Source organism: Staurois parvus, unplaced genomic scaffold (assembly GCF_062004578.1).
Source record: "Staurois parvus isolate SC_StPar_1 unplaced genomic scaffold, SC_StPar_1.0 ptg000249l, whole genome shotgun sequence".
In the NCBI taxonomy this organism is placed as follows: Eukaryota; Metazoa; Chordata; class Amphibia; order Anura; family Ranidae; genus Staurois; species Staurois parvus.
Genome location: NW_028318045.1, coordinates 449360 through 473324, shown reverse-complemented (window position 1 = coordinate 473324; position 23965 = coordinate 449360). Strand labels below are relative to the sequence as shown.

General features: G+C 44.4%; 1 protein-coding gene and 1 non-coding gene across 2 annotated transcripts in view; both read left to right on the top strand.

Moving 5' to 3' along the window:
- Positions 1-23965, top strand: part of SYN3 (synapsin III) — a 486671-nt gene that overhangs the window by 408457 nt on the left and 54249 nt on the right. The window contains exon 8 of the mRNA XM_089680647.1: positions 22083-22225. Within this exon, the coding sequence (XP_089536773.1) occupies positions 22083-22225 (143 nt within the window). The remainder of the gene's footprint in view (positions 1-22082; positions 22226-23965) is intronic.
- On the top strand, positions 1678-1781 carry LOC149459685 (U6 spliceosomal RNA). Its single transcript, XR_016313229.1, has one exon. It is a non-coding gene; the product is annotated as a U6 spliceosomal RNA (small nuclear RNA).

Here is a 23965-nt window from a genome sequence, read left to right as displayed (position 1 = left end):
TAAAATGACTGAAGAGTTCTCCGCACCAAAACAAACTTTCAATAAAATTCAGGTCTGTCGCTTCAGGTAGCTGAACTGCCATTTATGGCTTAGAATGAAAATCCCTTTTTCAACAAAATAAAAGTCCTTTCCAGTTTAATTATACACATTGCAAGGAATTAGGAGACTTTACAGAGCATGCCTTACCTGTTCTGTCCTGTAGATTCTGATATATTCCAGTATTCTTGCTGACATAGTTCAAAATGAATGATGAGTGTGAAGCATAGCCTTTGGTACAATCACATGATCAGCCTTAGTTTTGTTATAAGATACGCTGCATGTGAAGCTTCGTTTAGAACTTCTGATCAAAGAGGACACTCAGTGCAGTAAACGTAAAGTAGAATTATAGGCAAAATGGGTTTTTTTTCACTTTGGATAGTGTGAGGGAGAGTTAAATTGATTTATTTTTTGCCATCTAAGTCCCATTGGGGAGATTTACCTTCACTTCCTGTTCCATAGCCAAAACAGGAAGTGAGATAAAATCCCTGAAAATTAAAGGGAATTCCTTGGGGACCCCTAGGTCACCAGAACTGGTGTCCCCATTGGAAAATGTTTCCTCTGTTATTTTTCTGGGGACAACCCAACATTGGTTTCATTTTACTTTTGATAATATTGGTAAACAAGACAAATATTAAGGGTGAATCTCCCTATAAAGAGAGCATAGACAGCAATAAAAACCCAATAGGTGTTCTAATTCATCTTTACTCTGTCCAAAAGTTAAATAAACAAAGTTTTTCCTTTAGTTACACTCTCACTGTAAGGCTCCTTTCACATGGGCTCTCTGTCTGCTTCACCAGTTCAGTTTTTCATCCACTTTTACATTCGGCTTTTTACATTTAGTCCTTAAAGTGGAGTTACACTCACTCTGTAAAATAATAAGTCAGCAGCTAAAAAAACTGTAGCTGCTGACTTTTAAAAAACAGCCACTCACCTGTCCCATGATCCCACGTTGCCCCCCGCCGCAGCCTGTTTCACCGGGAGGCCAGCATCTTCAGTATGGGCACCCGGCTGTGACAGCTTGCGGCTTCACAGCTGGGTGCCCACTGCGCATGCGCGAGTAGCGCTGCGCTTCCTGAATGGCCCCGTCGTCTTCTGGGACATGTCACGTGTCCCACAACACTTCGGGGAGGGAGGGTAGGAGGACACCTTCCTTTTCCGATCGCCTAGGCGATCACAGCGGAAGTGGGAGCGGGTACTTGTCAAATTCGGGTACCTTTCCCCCCCCCCCTGCTCCCCAAAGGTGCCAATCCTTAATGGAGAGCGGCGGACCAATCTTTAACTTCTCCTTTTGGGTGGAACTCTGCTTTAACCACTTAAATCCCAGAGCCAATTGAAAAAATGTTTTTCATTTTTTATTTACATGATTAAAAAATAATTTTAGGCCTGAAGATTATTAAAACTTCCAAACATTTTCTGAAAGCAGACACCCTAGAGAAGGAATAGTGGTAGTTCCAATATTTTATGTCACATGATATTAGCGCAACAATTTATGAAACACAAACTTTCAGTAACATACACTAAAGTTAATTTTAGGGCACACAAACACAATTTACTCAATTGTTTGGGCAAAATATAAAAGATGAAATTGCTCTGAGTAAATAGATACCCAGCATGTCCAGCATTAAAATTGCATGCACCGTGCTTGCTTCGGCAGCACATATACTAAAATTGGAACGATACAGAGATTAGCATGGCCCCTGCGCAAGGATGACACGCACATTCATGAAGCATTCCATAGTTTTTTCAGCAATATCCATACTTACAGTACCAGCCATGATAAAAGAGTTGCGGCTTATCAGTGGTAATGAGGAACGTTCTGTCTCCTCTTTTTGTGTAACACGAGGGGGAAGCGAGTGAGAAGATGCCTACATCAGCATTGCCTAAGCATCCTACTCTGTGAACCTGTACACTTTTTTCGTGACACCTTATTGTATGTTTACTTTTAACTTCTTAAATTGTCTTAAATTCTTATTGTCTTAAATTGTTTTCTTTTTATTGATGACAATAAAAAGAAAATCCAGTGAAAAAAAAAAATTGTGTGCACTCATGAAACTTCAGTGCCCTATATTTTCCATAGACGATGCTCTAATGGCCCCTACAGGTCATCAGTTTAATATTACCCATGAGCTCTGGTGCTAAAATGATTGATCCCACGCTGGCGTGTGCGCTGATTTATAACATGTGTAGCACAATTGCCATTTTTTATGTAGGCATCCCAATGCAAGCATTTTTGTATATATGCCTGTGTATGTGGGGGTGTGGAGGCTCAAATTTTTTTTTTTTTTTTACTTTTTATGTGTCTTTTTATATGTTTAAAAAATGTTATTACCATATGATTTTATTGATATCACATGGACCAATAGTTCCCTATGTGATAGCATATAGGAGACAGGCAGAGGCGTCCCTAGGGTTGGTGTCACCCGGTGCGGTAAAACGTGGTGTCACCCCTCCAGAGAGGAAGGAGCGGTGCCGGTGTAGCGGTAAAATGAGTATCCCGACCCGTGAAGATATGTATCCCCTGAAGCAACTGCTCATGTGCCGGTTTCAGGCCGAAGAAGTCGGTCTCCGACTTTAGCACAGAACTGCCACAGTTAACCCCTTACAGGCTGCAAACTGCTAAAGCTGATCCCGCTGATGACTATGGGTTGCAAGATCAGTTAACCCCGTATAGGTTGAACCGGGGGCACCTGTCACTGTGCCGGGAATCTGTGATCACCCCAATAACTGGCAATGACCTTCACAGAGCCTAGAAGCTCTGCTGGCATCCTGCTCCTGCACCCCCTGTGATGGTGTCACCCGGTGCGGCCTGCACCCCCCTAGGGATGCCACTAGAGACAGGTCCTCTCTGTGGCAACGTGGAGGGCAGTGTGTGCAAGGAGAGGGGTAGGAGAGGAGCAGTGTATACAGTGAGGGGGCATGGTGTACAGACAGGCTTCCTCACTTGCCCCGCTATTGCTGACTCTGAATTTAATTGCCGACTCCTTTGTTTTGTCATTCGGCCCTGCCACTAAAGTAAACAAATGGGCGGGGGTCACCTGCAAAAACACATCTGAAGCCTCCCATGTGGGAAAATGTGTTCTGGTCTGATAAAACCAAGGTTGAACTTTTTGGCCATAATTCCAAAAGGTATGTTTGGTGCAAAAACAACACTGCACATCACCAAAAGAACACCATACCCACAGTGAAGCATGGTGGTGGCAGCATCATGCTTTGGGGCTATTTTTCTTCAGCTGGAACCGGGGCCCTAGTCAAGGTAGAGGGAATTATGAACAGTTCCAAATACCAGTCAATATTGGCACAAAACGTTCAGGCGTCTGCTAGAAAGCTGAACGTGAAGAGGAGCTTCATCTTTCAGCGTGACAACGACCCAAAGCATACATCCAAATCAACAAAGGAATGGCTTCCCCAGAAGAAGACTCAAGTTTTGGAATGGCCCAGCCAGAGCCCAGACCTGAATCCGATCGAAAATCTGCGGGGTGATCTGAAGAGGGCTGTGCAATGGAGATGCTCTTGCAATCTGACAGATTTGGAGTGTTTTTGCAAGGAAGAGTGGGTAAATATTGCCAAGTCAAGATGTGCCATGCTGACAGACTCATACCCAAAAAGACTGAGTGCTGGAATAAAATAAAAAGGTGTTTCAACAAAGTATTAGAAAAGCTAAATGAGCTGAAAACCACAACAACAAATGATGCAATGGATTATATTTTTCTCTACTGGTCTAATAAAAAAAATGGCCAAAGCTCAAAAACGCTGTATGAAAACGCACAAAAAGAATGCAAAAGTCATATGACAAAAATCACTCAAACACGCTATGCTGAAATGTAAATCCATCCTTAAAGAGAGTTTTGGTTTGATTTAACTATAGATTACTATTGCATCAGTTGCAAGGAAGAAACAGATTTTTTTGTTGGCTATAGAAAAGTATGACTGTAATTAAACTGAAAAAGTAAAATTTTAAACCTGTCATACTGCAAAGTGCACCTTTAACAATTGTGTAACTTTAAAGTGTATCTAAGCCCAAGAATAAAAATATAATATATAGCAAATGACCAGTCCTTTGATATGGTGGCTGCATTAGTTTTCTTTTCTTTTCTTCTTTTCCTTCACGGCCTTTAACAATTTAACTTAAATATACAGAAAACATTCCTTAAAACAGAAACTTCCATAAACTTACGGAATGAGTTGTTGGTCTAAGCAGGCACTCAAAACAATATTGATCTCCCCCTGCAGAATCTTAACCTTAATGTTCCTACTAGGCCTCCAGCCGCAACGCACCGACTCGGAGACAAGGACACACCTTCCGCAGGTAGACCTCCACCTTCCAGTTAAACCTTGGTTAACTGGAATTTACACGGGCACACCATACCACAGATGGGTCCCAACCATACACTTATCATCACAAACCATTAACAACCTACCAAGACCAACAACTGCCACCAAACTAAACAAGCCAAACAGAACAAACACCCCAAGGGAGGGCGGGCGGGAACTTCTCTCTTCAGCTGCTAACCAGCACTGGCTCGTCCGACCCCCAGCACTCCCCCAAGATTCAGGATGATCCCACACAAACCTACTAACACCAATCAGGTAACCTTGCTATCTTTTTTAACCCTTCCCCTTTAACTTAACCCTTTCCTGACTTTTCTCCCTCTTCACCTAGTCATGTCTGCCCTGCGCTATTCTTCTCTTTATTTCTTTCTTTCGCTATGGGCACCCCTTACAGTAATGGAGAGGATGGTCCGTGCATAATTAGAGGGGTTTGGACAGGCCACTCCGGTGAGTAAGCAACCTCTGAGTGGACCTTTGGTAGACTGTACACAGAGTCAACTGTATCTAGGGGCGGACTGACAACTCATGGGGCCCCGGGCAATTGGGAATCATGGGGCCCCTGTGTCCTTGCCCACACTGAAAACACACCCAAAAAAGCTTATAAAAGGTACCAGGGGCATTTTATGGGGCCCACTACTGACCTCGGGCAGAGCCCGAGTGCTCGAATGGTCAGTCCGCCCCTGACTGTATCCCATAATAAGTATGTATACAGTGCTAAATGCCATTCATTGGACAGGCGCGTGCGATTAGCTGTGGCCATTCAGCCTGTATAAAGTGATGATAGGCTGACAGCAGCTGTCATTATTCACATGCACACCAAGTGACTACCTGCGGTCAGGGACACATGTTCGAGCCAGGAAGCAGTCAGATGTGTAACTACATGTGAACATTGACGGCCGCTGTCAGTCTGTCATTACTTTATAAAGGCTGAGCGGTCGCCGCTATTCACATGAACTTGTCGTTCCACCTGCAAGAATCAGTTTTTTCTTGCTGCTGGAATGCAGTGTATACAGGTAAATGGCCATTTGAAAGAGGCCTTAGGATAACCCTAAGGGCTTGCTCACACATGCGCCTAATATAGCCGATCCTCAGTGGATCACTTTTCGGTGGGCATTTGGCAGGTGGTGATATGTCGCATTATTCATTTTGTAAAGCGCTGAGCAAACTGTTGGCGCTATATAAATCCTGTATAATAATAATACAATTATCACTGACTGTTTTAGTGCTCAAAATGCCAAGGCACCCTGACCCGGTTGGAGGACAGTTGTGTTGCAGCCCTATTCACTTAAATGGTACACTTTTGGTGGCGTTACTGGCAGCCGAAGGTGACATTTATTTATTTCAGGTACTTAAATAGCGCCGTCAATTTACACAGCGCTTTACATTTATATAGTAAACATTCACATCAGTCCCTAACCCTCAAGGGGTGTACAATCTAAGGTCCCTAACTTACACACATATATACACATACTAGGGCCAATTTAGACAGGATCCAATTAACCTACCAGCATGTCTGTGGAGTGTGGGAGGAAACCAAAGTACCCGGAGGAAACCCATGCAGGCACAGGGAGAACATGCAAACTCCAGGCAGGTGGTGCCGTGGTTGGGATTTGAACCGATGACCCTAGTACGGCCAGGCGGAAGTGAAAACCATTTAGCTACTGTGCCGCCCACATGCCATTTCATTTTTGCTGCAATCGTGGCATTTGTAAAGCCCTGAATAGCTGCATGCCCTTGTTCCGGCTGGTGGCAAAAAAAGGAGTGGTAAAACCACATCTCAACCACTCGATTTTAATGCCTCCTGGCTGCTCATGTGATTGAGCCCTACGAGTAAGGTTCATATTGAGGGTCAAAGACGTGTGCAAGCAGTTTATATTTTTAGACCTTTCACCACTGAATGAACAGGGCATGAAGCAAAAAGAAAGAGCTCACCAATCTTGCGCATTACCTCAGTAAACTATGAATTTATTAAATAAAAAATATATTTACTCACAAACAAGGAAGTATAACAAGCATAAACAGATCCTCAAAGGAAATTGAAGTGTAGAGCCAGTGTGAGCCACATCATGAGGCTAGACTCTCAAAGTGAGGCTGACGCGTTTCGAAGGGGGACCTTTCTTCATCAGAGCTCTGTTTCAAGGAATCCGTTCACCTTTCCGCCCTTGTTTTGAGCCCTAGAGCACAGGAGGTTTTATTTCTGTTTGAACAGGGCATGGCACCAAAGACCAATGCACCAACAGAATGCTTCCATGTCTTCATAGAGATGCTAAGTCAGGTCAGGTCTGTTTTACCAGAATCCATACACATTTGCATTTGGATCTGTAGCCCTGCAAATCCTCACGTAGAATTATTTTATGGGGCAATCCTGCTAAGTAAAGCTTCATACCTTATGTCTACACGAGGCTGAATAATGCACGGCGCAATAGTAATAAGCTCCAGGGCTGTGTTTTTCTTGCAACTCATATATAACCACTTGAAAGAAGAACACTTCTCCCCTTGGGATCTGCTGTTCTTTCATATATAACCACCTCCTGCTATAAAATCCATAAAAGACTGCTGTGTGTATACAACCTATGACACAGTATACTTTGAGGAAGTGGAGAAAATACTTTGAATAAAATCCTAAACTGCTGGCTGCCTCAGTGACCCTCCAAAAAGTCTGTAATGAGACAACACTTGGGAGGACAGATATGCTGAGCATCCAAATTAAGTACAGCTCTCCTACATAAAAGTTACTTTTAAAGCTGAAGTTTAATCTGCTTATATTTTGCCTTCCCTAGTTTCCCCTTTCCTCCTCATCAACTTGCTAATGACATTTTTAAATAACATCTTTCCATTTTCATTGCAGATTTGTTTTTACAATCAGTGACATCATTACTAGGCCTCTGTGCTTTGCTATGCAATGGAGGCAGATCATGGCTGGTGGGAGGGGCTAGCAGGGTGCTGTACATTACTTCTTGAAAACATCATAGCACCCTGTCTCAGTAATCCACTTAAAATGTCCTAAGGCTAGATTCACACCTATGCAGGTTGCGTTTCAGCCATTTCTGCATTGCATTTTGCGTTGCATTTCGTGTTTTTGCACCTGTGTTTTTACATGTTTTTGCTGCTTTTTTTATGCGTTTTGCATTTTTTTCTATTTTTTTATTTTTCTTGTTGCTAGGCAGATTTAAAATGCAAAATGTGGCAAAAATACAGCAAAACCGCGATACTTGCTTTTCTGCAGCATTTCCATTGAAGTCTAGAGAACTAAAAACGCAACTTTTTGCATTAAAAAAAGTCCCTGACCCTTTTCAAAAAATGCACTGGGTGAAAACGCTGCGATGTGAACATGTCCCATAGGAAATCATGTTAAATGGACTGTACTGCATTTCTGCAAAACGCTGCAGAAAATGCTTAGGTGTGAACCTAGAGTAAATCCTAATACACACAGTAGACTGGTTCTTGGGAGGAGGAGTTATACAAACATCAAAATACCTTGATGTGTAGGTTGTAGTGTGGAGGAGTGGGTGTTCTTAGACAAGCTGTATTTGTATGCGGCCTGTCCTAGGTAATGCTCACATGTGATGCTGAGCCTTCATGATTGAAATAACTGAAATCCAATTGTGGCAGTACGGTATCCTGCCACGGTGAAAAGCACGATGGAGACCCAGGATTCTCAACCATAGAGGTTGAGGGGCTCCAGGCAGATCTCCTAATGCAGAGGAAACTGGTTTATCAGTTTCCTCTTTTGTTGGTAAAGCCTGTTTTGGGACCTGTAGCCTGGAGATTTTTTAGAGATTTGGGAGGGATGAAATCTCCAATCCTGGGCCCATATTTTGGGAGCAGCCAGCGTGCTGATTGCACAGGTGTGTGCAGGCCTTTTAGGGGAAACCAGGCCATGATTCTGGGCTCCACCCCGGCAAACGGAGTCGGGAGGGCTCCACCCCAGCAGGAGGATTCCACCCCGGCAGGCAGGAGGTCTCTGCCGTGGAGTCAGGTGGGCTACACCTAGGAGAGGTGGAAGCCAGACTAGCTGTGTGCTAGTGCCATACTTTGGGAAGAGTCTGCAGGAGGCAGACTTAAAACTGCGTACAAGCCAGGAGGCTGAATACTGTTCATTTGAATTTGTGTGATGGTGGATACCCCTGCGTGGGAAACCTTTATGTTATTGAACTGTCATTTAAATAAAAGTGGGCAAACAGGCCCTTAAAAAATAAGCGAGTTGCCGTGTGCTTTGAAGAAGCTCTACCACTTGAAGCGAGTTCCCACATATGGTGGAGGATGCGGGCAGAATTGGAGATCCCTGCAAAAGTAAGTTCATCAGTTATATGAACTGTGTTTCTGTGCAATGGACAGCACAATTTGTGGGTGCAGGTGAGAAGAACCTTAAATGCCTTAAAGAGACAGTGCTTCATTTCTTGGTTGCTGGACTGTGTAAAAGTGTTGTGAAGTGACTGTGAAGATGGGGTGGTCAAAGCAAAGAAAAGAAGCAAGATTTGCTGATATGAGAGACCGAGCCCTGTGGCTGGAGGGGTTGTTATCCCCAGAACGAGCCCCATACATGGATGAACAAAGTTTGCCAAAGTGGGAAGTGCATGTTGTTGCTGCTGGCAACACTGGTGAAAGGAGACCAGCTAGGAATGTGCAGAGTCCTAAGCTGGAAAAAGGCTGCAATGTGGGGAGCCTGGACAAGACACGCTGGCAAGAGCGATGCTTGCGGTGCAGGGAGTGGGGGCACACTGTCTCTAAATGCCCTTTGTCTCAGCCTCCATTGCAAAGTTGCATATCAAAGCAAAGGACTGCGTCTGTGTTAGGCAAGCCGGCTCTGAGTGCAAGGAAGGAGCGACAGCCTAACCACAAGTTTGAGAAGAATGTGGTTGCCCATAGCAACACATGTGACTTCAGGCCTGCGGACCCTGTGAGAGAAGTGTCGTCTGCAGAGGATTGTGGCAACGCAGAGATGCGAGTTCAGCGCATCTGGAGGAACCCACAAAGTTCAGCTGTGAGAGTGCCATCTCCCATAGCAACAGGAGAGAGCCTGCCAACCAGGAGAAGGGGCTACAAGGGAGATGTGGTTCCGTATCCTAAGAAGGTTATCGGTGGAACCATACCCTGCCTGGAATGTGGTCAGTTTGGGCATGGTATCTTTACCTGCCCCAGAGTTTGGAATACCACTGAGGGTGCTACTGGGCAAAAGTCTTCATCTGCAAGCCCAGATTCGTGTTTAGAAATGTTGGCAGCTACCCCTAGCAACAGGGATATGGTGTTACCTGCAGGGGGTGTAAGTTGGTCCGGAATGGCTGCAGTGTTGCACCGTGACCACTTGGGGAAGTCAGCCTGTGGAGACACCACAGAGGAGAGACTACGCACTCAAGTGAAGGCTATGACACCTGCTTCAGGAAATGGTAAGACTGTTTCAGTTTGTGGGACTGATTCCAAGGAAGTGAGAGTGTGTCCTTCAGGGAGTTCCACAATACAGATGGACATGGACTGGCTGCTGTGTGCTACCCTGAGTAGTGGGGAGGCGCAGGGAGAAGCCCAACGATCAGTAGGACTAAATATGGAAAAGGACATGGGGACTCTGCATGTACCTGCTATAATCCAGCAGAAGGCTGGGGAAGGTAACCTAGGGGTGACCAAAACTGCCATGGCACCGTGTTCCCTAGTGATAGGTGCTGCAGAGATGCCCAGGGAAACCTCCCAGGAGCCCGCAGTGACGGAGCAGAGGATTTCCCAGGTCAGCTATGGAGCTGATAAAACTGAATATATTGTCCCTTTAAAGAGAGAGAGTGCTGTGAGGCATGGCTTACAGGCTGCTCAGCTGGGTAATAGCCAGGGATTACCTGCAAAAACCAAAGTCATGTCTATATGCAATGAGAATGCTGATGGTCATGCCGACAAAAGTGTTACTGTTAAATGTAATGTTATGGTTGGTGATGGGCTAGTACAGCTCACTAAAGATAACAGTGTTGATGTGAATATGAGTAAAAATATGTTGTTGCCCTTGGCCACAGTATCCAAAGCTGCAAAGGTGTCCATGGAAACTTCCTGGGAGCTCTGTGTGTTGGAGCCAGAGGTTACCTGGGACAACTATGGTGCTGCTCTGGACAAGAGAGTACTTGAACCAAATGATTTAAATGCTAAAACTGAAATATTTGAAAATGCTCATGGTGATAATGGGTTAACTGAGTCTGTCAGTACTGACAATACAATGTATGGAAATGTTCCTGAGGTGAATGAAGCGCCATCAGAGTACGGTGGTGAGGGTGTGATATTGCAACCTGTTGAGGTTAAAAATTTAGTGCCATCGTTTTGTTTGAACAAAAGTGATATATGTGATGTGTCTGCTGAGCCACTCTGTCCTGTGTCTCCTCCTGCAGTTGATGGAGTACTGCGTAGTACCTCTGATTGGAGCGCAGAGAAAGTAGACTGGGACAGATGGGCTGACAACCTGTTGGCTTTGTTGAATGGGACCTCTGCTTCCAACAGTGGAGTGGACATGACTTCTGCTGTGCTAAATGGAGGGCCTGCAGAGCAGCTTATAGACAAGGGCACACGTGCTGTTGCTGCAAATGGTCTCCCTCCCAATATGGACGAGCCAAGTGAGATTGAGCACATAGCAGAGATCGTGCCCACAAACCACAAAGGATCCAATGGTGTGGTAATGGATAGTGTGATACCAAATGAGCTGGTGTTTGTGGAAGTGTCAGATGGCACAAGTCAAGTGATTGGGGTCAGTAAACCAAATGTGGAATTATGTGATGATGGTCAGGTGTCAGGACAGTTGCTGGAAGAGGTTCATGTGCCAGTGGAGCTGGTGGATAGCGACGTTGCCATGGGAGACAACCACTCCACGCTGTGCACTTGGTCTCCAGACACTGCCCTGCCAAACATTGAAATTAATTCTGACAAAGGTGTGGATGTTCCTGACCATGAGGAAAAATGCAAGACCCTTGTAAATGTTGATATTTATTATGGTGAGGCACTGGTAAATGTCGATCATTTAGTTTCTGTGGGTGACCATAAATCTAATGATGGACCTGAAGGTCAAGTGGACATGTGTGCTGATAACCCTGAAACATGTGATGTGGTGGGTAATGATGTGGTAGACACAGCTGAGATAAAATCTGCAGTTGAATTAGGCCCCCTACAGGTTCAGGAGGGTAGTCTGGGAAGAGAAACTTTAAATGGCTTATCTTCCCCAAGGGAAAACTTGAAGGAAGTGGAATATGTAAAGAGGTCCCCTGACATAAAAACCTCTGAAGTGCAAGACAATCGGTCTGTCCTTCAGAAGGAGAGTAGGATATTGCTGTTGTCTGAGAATGTCAGTGACAAAAGGAAGCATGCAGTGTACAGGGGGAAACCAACCGAGCTAAGTTTAGTCAGTAAGAGGATGCATGTACATAGAATGCAGAGAGGGACTAAGGGAACCCCAATAAAAGAGCCCACACTTTTTGTGCTTAAAAGCGTGACCCCTTCAAAGGTAAAGGGTAACCGGCGGTTGAGAGCGCAGCATAGCTTTAATGTTGTCCGACACCTAAAGCTCAGGCGTCAACCTCAGCCTCAGAAAGGTCCTAAGTTTTGGAAGTTCCTTAATGGGAAGGTGACTTGGGTGGCCCCAAGGAAAATAGAGAGGCAACACTTTTGGAAGCGTACCCGTAAAAAGGCACAGTGTCTTTATAGGGCCCAAGTCCGTGTGCTAAGAGAACACAGGGAAAGTCGTCTCAGACAGGAAGGAAAGTTTCCCTTTGAAAACAATGTCAGTCAGGATTGGGCTCATATGGGTGACAGCTGGCACAGAGGTGCCAAATTAAAGAGTTTGGGCTTGTGTGTTCTGCCCCCTACGGGATCAAAACAAAGGGGGGGGATATGTGGCAGTACGGTATCCTGCCACGGTGAAAAGCACGATGGAGACCCAGGATTTTCAACCATAGAGGTTGAGGGGCTCCAGGCAGATCTCCTAATGCAGAGGAAACTGGTTTATCAGTTTCCTCTTTGGTTGGTAAAGCCTGTTTTGGGACCTGTAGCCTGGAGATTTCTTAGAGATTTGGGAGGGATGAAATCTCCAATCCTGGGCCCATATTTTGGGAGCAGCCAGCGTGCTGATTGCACAGGTGTGTGCAGGCCTTTTTAGGGGAAGCCAGGCCATGATTCTGGGCTCCACCCCGGCAAACGGAGTCGGGAGGGCTCCACCCCAGCAGGAGGATTCCACCCCAGCAGGCAGGAGGTCTCTGCCGTGGAGTCAGGTGGGCTACACCTAGGAGAGGTGGAAGCCAGACTAGCTGTGTGCTAGTGCCATACTTTGGGAAGAGTCTGCAGGAGGCAGACTTAAAACTGCGTACAAGCCAGGAGGCTGAATACTGTTCATTTGAATTTGTGTGATGGTGGATACCCCTGCGTGGGAAACCTTTATGTTATTGAACTGTCATTTAAATAAAAGTGGGCAAACAGGCCCTTAAAAAATAAGCGAGTTGCCGTGTGCTTTGAAGAAGCTCTACCACTTGAAGCGAGTTCCCACACAATGAATGTACGGGGTTATTTTAACAAGACAAGCCAGAAAATATATATTTGGGTTACCTATTTTGGCACTTTATCATAATTAAAAAGCAATGTCATCCAGCAAACACTGCAGCTGTGATAAAATAAAAAAAAATCATCCATTTTACTTTACATAGTTACATAGTTAGTCTGGCTGAAAAACGACAAAAGTCCATCCAGTTCAACCATAGAAAAAAAAAAAGTTATAATCCTGTGAGATGGGGAAACAGCTCTCATTGTTTGAACACTGATTGTGTGGAAGTAAATTAATGTTTTGACTGACATTCTGCGGTTTAGCCACAAGATGTCACTGTTTTTCTAACACAGCCTCAGACTGCATAGATATTTGTATATTCATGAAGAGGTGGAGTTTTCACACAGAGTTGGAGTGAACAGGAAGAGGAGACTGCAGCCATGTTTTGAACGGTGCTGAATGAAGGGGCCGTGTGAGCTGAGAATCCGATGACATCCAGGTGTGGGAGCTTCCATCGGTAACCAGAGCTGCGGCTAAGTGAAGCTGATCATGTCCAAGACCCTGATCCTGTTCAGAGAAAGGAAGATTGCTGCCAGTAATGCTGATGAGAGCAGAGGAACAATGCAGCATACTCTGCAATTTTGCAAGCTTGTTGGAGAGACATTTGTTCTGTTCAGAGTCACCAGTGGATGCAAAGCAGACCCGGGTCGGTAAGATCGTGCACACACCTCATTTCAGTGTTGGCACCTATAAACTGAGTCCAGGCCTATAGTTAGTTAGTTAGGGTCTCTGTTTGTGTCAGGCCACAAGTGTTGTTACCCATTATTGGAAGGACTCCACAATTTAAAGTGACATTTCACATTGGAGAGCTGATAAAATCCTACAAACTCAAGCCAGACTGGTGTTTTGCTCAGAAGGAATACTCAGGCACGTGCTACAGGACCAGTTATGGGAGGGGGAATACTGTAGATTTGTGTAAGACTGTAAGCTGTTGTGCTGCACCGCTGGCTAGCCCATACCATACACCCATACACTGATTCCTGCTCTCCTAGGGTAATAACGGGTAAGGTGTGGCAGCTTAACTGTGCCCGCCAGTAGGTAAATTACTACACTTTCTACCTTCATCCATCAGGAGGCGCCGTGCTGTGCAGCACAAGGGTCTCAGCCTTTGGGCTGGGTGTATGTAAATTTATTGTATGTTCCCAGCATTTGTGGTTGTGTTTATTTGCCACATCTAAGTAAAATTCTGTTGTGGCAAAAGCTGGTGTTGGGGTTGCTTTCCTCATTCGTGACTTCACTGTATCCTGGGGAGCCCACCCCGGTACATGGCTTACAATCCTACACCCACAGTTGATCCAGAGGAAGGAAAAAAAAACCCAGCAAAGCAGGATCCAATTTGCTCCTGCTGGGAAAATAATTCCTTCCTAATCCTCCAAGAAGCAATCGGATATTCCCTGGATCAACTTTACCTATAAATGTTAGTATCCAGTTATATTCAGTGTATCTAGGAAAGAATCCAGGCCTTTTTTTGAAGTAATCCACTGAGCTGGCCAGAACCAACTCTTGAGGGAGCCTATTCCACATTTTCACAGCTGTTACTGTGAAGAAACCTTTCCATGTTTGGAGATTAAATTTCTTTTCCTCCAGATGTAAAAAGTGCCCCCTTGTCCTCTGTGATGACCTCAGGGTGAATAACTCTATCCAGGGGCGGACTGACCATTTGGAAACTCGGGCACTGCCCAAGGGTCCGGGGTCAGTAGGGGGCCCCATGAGATGCCCCTGGTACCTTTTTCATAGGCTTTTTTGAGTTTGGGCAAGGACACAGGGGCCCCATGATCCCCTATTGCCCGGGGGCCCCATGAGTTGTCAGTCCGCCCCTGCTCTACATCGAGTTCACTATATAAACCACTGATGTATTTATACATGTTGATCATATCCCCCCTTAATCTCCTCTTCTCAAGAGAGAATAAATTCAGTTCCTCTAATCCTTCCTCATAGCTGATCTCCCCATGCATCTTATCAGTTTGGTTGCTCTTCTCTGTACTTTCTCCAGTTCCCCAATTAAATTTAATGTGCAGTCTGTTTCATCCGCAGCAGTCAGATTCCAGAGAGCCGCATACAGGAACACAGGCAGGGTACAATGCATAACAGTAAAGCCCCGTACACACGATGAGAATATCAGATGAACGATCGCCCGTTTTTTTTCGCCTGCTAGTCTCACATGGAAAGTAAAAAGGTTATTAAAGATACGAAAATTCTCCTATGAAAGAAAATAACTTCGAAAGTGATGTCATGTATTGTATTGTATTTTCGGACGACTACTGTACTGATTAAAGGAAAATTGTTTGTTCTGGTATCATACGAGAACATTTTTTGCGCTTGTCCCTTCGGATATTGTCGCACAAATTTTCGTGATCGGCTCTCGAAACCTGTGTACTAACGATCCGATCGGTCCTCGTAGGAAAATTTTCGTACAATATTCTTATAGTGTGTACGGAGCATTAACAGCAGTTAATGTTGACTTTTCAGTAACTTTATATTTGTGTATTATTCATTTCCTGATATGATACAATAAACATCAACAGTATCATTTTTTTAAGGCTCTACCTTTTATCCTTAAAAAGCAGCCCATTGCCTAGGGTGAGATGATGTCATCAGTCTGCTGCAGGCAGGAGGAGGTGGTATTGAATCATACATCCCACTTTTATGGGACAGAATATGTCACCTTTCATCACAAAAATATTTAAGCAAAAGTTCCACCCTTGTCACACACCAAATAAGGAAGACAATGGGGAACTCATGAGCAAAAGATGCATTTTCAGGCATTTACATCTAAAAGGAATAGTAGAGGAATCATATCACTATAACCAGTGTTAGTTCCCACTATGGTTACTTCTTTACTTAGCATTAAAAATAATAAAATATATAAATGCAATCATTGATTACTTATGTATATCTTCAGCAACGTAGACAATCAATAAAACCTAATTCCAAGGAAACAACTATTTACAGCTGTACTCCGGGGTAAGCAAATATAGTCTAAATACATGATGTGTATTCTTCCTTGAACCTTGGTGTGCTTTGTGCATTTCTTCCAGATCTGTGTAGAAATCCAGTGTGAAACATTGTCTTTGTGCAGGAGCTTCCTGTAATAAAGACCGGTCACTGCTGCTCTCTCTCCTTGTGCAGGGAGACTGGTCTGTCTCGATTCCCTCCTGTACTTTTCTGCAGGCAGCGTATAATCATAACCTCTAACAGTCCGCAGGACTGTCCCAAGATTCAAACACCATCTTTGTGTAGCACCCTCCTAGTCAGCTAGGGGGAGCTGGACTCTAATTGTTAGCTAGGAGGGCTGAGTAGCAGCCTGGGTGTGATAGCTAGCAGGGTCAAATTAGGGTCAGAGCTGGGAGGCTCTGCAGGCCCGCTCTCTGGGATTTCCCCCTGCTCTAGGACTTTAGAGAAAGATCTAGGAGCAGTGGGTAGAGGTGAGAAGTGACTGGTCTGTACTCTTAGAGGATCTTGGCCAATCCCCAACAGGAAGCTTGGCAAGGGACCAGGACAGCCTTTAAGAGTAACTGAGTCTGCTGAGCAGCAGGAGAGTTGGAAGATAGTTTGGGTGGAAGATGAGGATGTGAAGCTGGACAGCAGGAGCCCAGATGGGAGAGGGGCTCAGTTCCAGGCAGGAGAACCTTAGAAGGAGGAAAGCTTGGGACTTCACCGGCCCTCTGAAAAACCACCTGTGTGGCAGGGAAGGAGCGGCCCAGCTAGAAGGTCTGGTAGCAGTCACTGATCCACCAGAAACACAGGAGAAGGACTAAGTGAGTACGCCTGGGCCAGATTGGAAGGAGCACTCTGGTGGGAAATCAGATTAGCGACTACCTGGGACTGTCTTACGTTGAAGTGACAGTCAATGGATCCCCTGCTCAAGGATTCCTCCAGGCAGCCAGATAATGGAGTTCCTGGGGTCTGGGGTGGTACATCCAGAGATGTTAACTAGCTCTCCAGGAAGTTGTCCTCGGTTTCATAGTTCCATTGGGCATCCCGTACACCCCTAACCCTATCCCAGTTAAAATCCCCTAATAAACTTCAAATCAAATCTCACGGACTGGTTACTGTCTCCTGGATGCAAGTTAATGTGGAAATGTGTGTTGTCTGGCTGTGCAGGACTATAGGGGGACCCAAACTCCAGCGACTCCTAAGGGAGTAGTGCTACATTGGCATTCTGTGGATCCGAGCAGTGGCCAGGAGCCAAGCGCAAGTACAATTTTTCAACTGCTCAGCTCTTGTTCAATGCAGGAAAATGTGGACAGCCAATGCAGTGGGTAGATAGCCACCCTGTGGTGCTGCTTTCAGCACTACCTTACTCTGATTGGCTAGGCCAGGAAGGCACCTCCTCAATTGGATGACAGATGTTCACCTTATCTCAGCATAGTGCACAGGAGCTGAAACTCTCAGTGAGGAAGAACTGTATGTGATAATAGTGGACAGCAAGGAACTTTCAGTGCGGAATAGCTGCTGGTGATAATGGGGGACAACAAGGGCTGAATGAGGACAGGGTGCCGGCAATGCTGAGCTCTGAATTTTGCATTATTTACTACTGGCCTCTGCACCCTGCATTCCTTAATACTGACCTCCACACTCTGCATTACTTTCTACTGACCTCCACACTCTGCATTACTTTCTACTGACCTCCACACTCTGAATTACTTTCTACTGACCTCCACACTCTGCATTACTTTCTACTGACCTCCACATTCTGCATTACTTTCTATTGACCTCCACATTCTGCATTACCTACTAGTGACCGCTGAACTCTGCATTACTTACTACTGACTTCTGAACTGTTCATTCCTTACTACTGACCTCCACATTCTGCATTACCTACTAGTGATCGCTGAACTCTGCATTACATATCACTGACCTCCACACTCTGCATTACTTACTGCTGACCTCCACACTCTGCATTACTTACTGCTGACCTCCACACTCTGCATTACTTTGTGCTGACCTCCACATTCTGCATTACCTACTAATGATTGCTGAATTCTGCATTACATACTACTGACCTCCACACTCTGCATTACTTTCTATTGACCTCCACATTCTGCATTACCTACTAGTGATCGCTGAACTCTGCATTACTTACTACTGACCTCTACACTCTGCATTACTTACTACTGACCTCTGCATTACTTACTGCTGACCTCCACACTCTGCATTACTTTCTACTGACCTCCACATTCTGCATTACCTACTAATGATCGCTGAACTCTGCATCACTTACTACTGACCTCTGAACTTTGTATTACATACTACTGACCTCCACACTCTGCATTACTTACTACTGACCTCCGCACTCTGCATTACTTACTTCTGACCTCCACACTCTGCATTACTTTCTACTGACCTCCACATTCTGCATTACCTACTAGTGACCGCTGAACTTTGCATTACTTACTACAGACATCCACACTCTGCATTACTTACTGCTGACCTCCATACTCTGCATTACTTACTGCTGACCCCCACACTCTGCATTACTTACTGCTGACCCCCACACTCTGCATTACTTACTGCTGACCTCCACACTCTGCATTACTTATTGCTGACCTCCATACTCTGCATTACTTACTGCTGACCCCCACACTCTGCATTACTTACTGCTGACCTCCACACTCTGCATTACTTACTGCTGACCTCCACACTCTGCATTACTTATTGCTGACCTCCACACTCTGCATTACATATTGCTGACCTCCACACTCTGCATTACATATTGCTGACCTCCACACTCTGCATTACTTATTGCTGACCTCCACACTCTGCATTAATTCTAGAGACCTCTGCATTACTTACTGCTGACCTCCATACTCTGCATTAGTTACTGCTGACCCCCACACTCTGCATTACTTACTGCTGACCTCCACACTCTGCATTACATATTGCTGACCTCCACACTCTGCATTACTTACTGCTGACCTTCACACTCTGCATTGATTCTACGGACCTCTGCATTACTTACTATTGACCTCTGAAGGTAATATCTGAGTTTGTAAAGGCATTTGGTGCATGCAAAGTGGATTTATATCTATTGAGGAATATATTTATGGCTATTGAGGAATATATTTAAATGTGTTTGTGCCCGGAGTTCAGCTGTGAATTATTCTGGAATGAATTGCTTTTCAAGATGTTGCTCCGTCTGACCATATTATATGATATCGCACATTAAAGTATGGACGACAGCAATACCATCAGAGATCTGAGCTAAGCCTCAACATAATGTTAATTTCAGTTCTGTCAAACTTGCACATTTTTATATCACACGTCTTACCGATGACTCACTGCAACATCTTGAGGAATGCAGAGCACGTGGTCTGGAATGTGCCACACGTGGACGGACAATATAACTGCTCTATTTTTGTTACTGTGCATGGGTGGAAACACTGTGGGAACTGCAAATAAAAAACATATTTACCATGGAAATGAATTCCCAACGTATCCGCTGACATTTGTCTCATCTGATAAAGCCAATGCCTTTTTGTGTTTGCAGCTGGGAAACTGATATTGGTTAAATGATTTCCTGTGCAACTCAAAAGTCTGATTTCTGTGAAGATTTCATTTTTTTCTATGTCATTTAAAAGTCAGTGGTCAGGTCTTAGCTTGTGGACATGCTGTCATATTAAAGTAGATGTAAATTCAATCACTAGAATCTCATACGAGCTGTACCATGATTCAAACATTGTTTTTAGGTGTTTTAAACCATTGAGGGTCCATTCACCCTATGAGTTATGTTATGGTGCATTGAGGCACATTGCCCGCAGTTTTTGGGCCCCTAGAGTGGCAGTCCAGGGGTGCTGGAAGAATTTATGGTGGGTGAGCTCACTCTAATTATTAGTATGGCACCTACCTTGGTCATAGCACTAATTGCATGCTTTTTTTACACCTGTCTTTTGGCCAAGACTTGAGAAATTTTAATAATAGTCAGAAGGCCAGCCATTGTGTAGCACTACAACCCTGAAGCACTTATTCTTTACCCATATCCCCTTTTTTTTAGTGTTTGTATGTTTTGGACTTTTTGTACAGCATGTGGAACTTTACTGAACCCGATTTAATAGGCTGTTGGTCCTTGGACTTGAGAGTCTTGAGAGGAAGGGTACGTGGCCTTATGGTCTGGTTCTCCCTTTGGGGGAAGCCTACCATGTACTTGAGTGGACCTTGCTGGGGCAGGTCCCCCAAAGAATGGGGTCTGCCTGGTTTCGGCTGGGTGGATCACAAGTACCTCAGTCCTCATCAGAAATCTTGCACCCTGGGGGATCAGGGCCAGGGTCCTTTTTCTTCAAAAAACGGCCATGTGTACACCCTGTGCACTTTTCGGTATGCTTCACTTTTTGTGTACTCACTTTTTTTTTGCATCTGGTGATAGTTTCAAATGTGCACAGTGTACTGTAGAGATTAACTACTTTCTGACCTCTTGGCGGGTGGGCTTTTCTGCTAAGTGGCTGCATATTTGTGGCCTTAGATAAACACTTTACTGTGCCAAGAGCAAGTGCCGTGCACACTCCCAGCACAGTAACGAACGGATACCGAAAAGCTCCCAATACATACTTCAATCTGGAGCTTTCCGGTCATGTGATTACTGTGACTGCCAATCACAGCGGTCACATGATTGGATTGCCCACTTCTGCCTCCCGGCATTTAGATCCTCTTTAAGGGCCAGGAGGTGGTGGTGGGAAGAGTTAAAAAAAAAAGAAGCACATTGAGTAAATAAATAAATACAAATTAATCTTTTTTTTTTTATTAGCATGGCATAAACATTGTGATACACTGCAGTGTAGGGGCATTGCTCACTACTGTAGTGATGTGATGAAGTACCATCCTAATACTGTAAATAATACCTTATTGCACACATTGTGCTTTACCACGTGTTGCAGTAAATGCACGGTCAGTTACCACATGTTACTGCAATGGATAAATGTGAAATCATCCTAAAATAATACTTGGTGCCCTGCCATGAATATCCTTGTTTTGGAACTTCCTCTCCTGGGATGACCAATGTCTCCTACGTTGTCACCCTGTCAAATGCACCCCAGGTGGAGACTACAAGCGGCTGTGTAGATATAGTTTGCACAGGCAAGGCCCACTGTTGTCACCATCAGGAAGCCAGTCCAGAGTAGTGATGAGATTGGGTGTGTTTGGACTGGAACACAAGGGGTATGTATATGAACAGCTGCAAGGTGGGGAATGTCTCATCTGCAGATTATTGGCCAGTACAGGTGGCAGTTTCCTGGAGGGTTCAGATCCTAGTCTGACCATGCCCAAGCTCATCACTGGTCTACAGCAATGATGTTCAGCCAACGCTGGGCAGAGTGCAAGTAGACAAGTGGCAGGTAAAGTTTCGATGAGATCAGCTTCACTGAGTTACAAAAAGAGATGAAAAAAGGGAACACAAGTAATAAGCAATTAATTGCTTACAACGCACTGGGCTTTAGTTAGGATTTAGATCTTTTTTCAGGGTGCTGGCAAGAAGGTTGAATCTGCAGGGTCACCAGTTTGGAGCTTTGTTTGGGCACAATTATATCAGGTTCACCAAATGTAACTTCAGTTTTATATGATTGGGGTTTTACTACACACTACATAATTTGTATAGAGTGGAGAAGAGTCAGAACCTTTTTCGAGTAGTTATTGTTGATTGTGTTGCCCTATTAGTGAGGTGTCCGCTATGTCCCATCCTGAAAAATCACACCCCGATCTACTTTCATCATGTACCCCTTGTATAGTACAAGGCTTAGTTCACATATATGTATTTTTGTTTGATGCTTTCTCCAGTGCTTTTTGCAGTTAGTTTTGCGTTTTTCTACATGCGTTTTTGAAGCATTTTGTTCAGTTCTTCTTTTTTTTTTGTTAAAGTGGAATTTGTTTTGTTGCTGGGCAGAACTGTGCATTTCAGCAGCTTCTCCATTGATCTTTATTGTAGCAAAAACGCTGCTTTTTGCTTTTACAAAAGTCACTGACCCTTTCCAAAAATGCAGCAGCTCAAAAAGCATAGATGTGAACATGTTCCATAGGAAACCCTGTTAAATGGACTGTGGTGCATTTCTGCAAAAAGCACTAAAAAACGCATTGGTGTGAACAGAGCTTAATACTGGTACTGACCTGAACCTCTGACTCTATTTATGGGTTACATATGAATAACATCTTGCCTCCATTACTTTTTCCTTAGGTTAAAGTGGATAATCAGTATGACTTTCAGGATATGGCCAGTATCGTGGCCATGGCAAAGACCTACGTGACCACTGAGCCTTTCATAGACTCCAAATACGACATCCGCATTCAGAAAATTGGCAATAACTACAAAGCCTACATGTAAGTGCCTGTATATGTTGGGGTGGGGGTTGTGTAATATTTGAAGGAACTGTCCAGGAAAAATATGCCATGCCAGCTGGCCAGGGATGTGCGGTTTACTCAGCAGTAAATGTAAATTCAATGTTTGCACTTCATCCCTGTCAGTCTCTTGAGCTACTGGTTGCCAGATTTGCAACCAGCAATGATACTCCTAGATAATTCAAATTGGCTTTGTTTGGACTGCATTCATTCTTTTTTCCCTTCAACTAAATTCAGTCACTTTAGGTCCTATGCACAAAGGACAGTTAGCAGTTGTGCAAGGGGCTCTGGTGGGCAGAGGGCACAGATGTCCTGAGGAGCCTGGCTGCCAGCAGCCTGTCAAACTCCATGAGAGGCTGACAGTTGCTGCAGTTGAATGGGCTGGACAAGGCACCCATCAGTATGAACGTTTAGAGCAGTATGGGCCCAGGTATGAATGCTGAGAAAGCAAGAAGTCTGTGATTCCAGTATTCATCCCTGGTCATATACTACCCTAAATGTCTGTACCACTAGGTACCTTCTCCAGCCGAGCAGCTGTCAGCCGCTCATAGGGCCACATCACACCATAGAAACGCAGTCCGGATGCATTCCAGATTCATTTCTGTATGCCCGTTTTTGACGCTTTCCGGTGTGTTTTTGATGCTTTTTTATGCATTCTAGTTAATTTTTCCCCCCTCTCTTTTTCTTCAACTAAATAAGGATATGTGTGTTCCGGAGCGTTTTTGGTGCATTAAGGTGCATTCCAGTGCATTTTTTATACATTTTACTGCATTCCAGTACAGTTCATTGCAGACAAAATGCAGCATGTTCTACTTTTTTTTCTGAAACTGGAACACATTGGAACTGACTGCACTGGTGTGAACTATGCCATGAGAAACCATGTAACTTAGAAGAAACACACTGGATTGCATGTGCTGTGAACTGGTCCATAGAATTTGAGTATTACACTCAAAATGAACAGGTGGCATGGAGCCAGGTCCTAAAGGGCTAATGAATTATTTTCTGGATTTTCTGTGGCTCAATGATGAGATGCGTATTGTGTGGTTTTTATATATATATATATATATATATATATATATATATATATATAAAACTTATTTATGCACAGGGTAACAGCTGACTGCCCACATGTAAAAGTTAAAACGCCACATCCAACATGTAGCCCAGTCATCTTTTTGGTGTATGGGTTAAACCTCATTTGAGATGAGGTCACTGAAGCTTTGTTAAAGTCACTTACTTGCCTCATCTATTTACATAAATTGCATTGCTGACGCCACTAGCCTGAACAGATCCAGGAATGAAAGTCCTTCTCCCCACTCTGAACACACAGGATTACTGGAAAGCACTCTACCACAAGGTGGCTGGGTTCAGCTGAGAGAGGAACATGTGGTCAATGGATGAGACAATTATGGGAGATCCCCAGGATGTGAAGGGAGAACTCCCTGGTGACTCAATTGAGGTTTTCTTACAGTGGAGTCACCGGAGGACAGAACGACATCCCACCCTCCACCTGATCTCCGTCAGCTGAATCAGCCATTTATGTCAGGATCCTCCTCAACCGCAGAGGTTTAGCCAATACTTTCCTGGGTGGAATTATTTACATAATATCTATAACATTAAGCACACATTGACTTTTGCAAACTAAGACTGAACAGCTAAATCAGCAGTGTAAGGACAGTTTAGCTAATAGTCAAGTCCTGATGAGCTGATATCTGAATATAA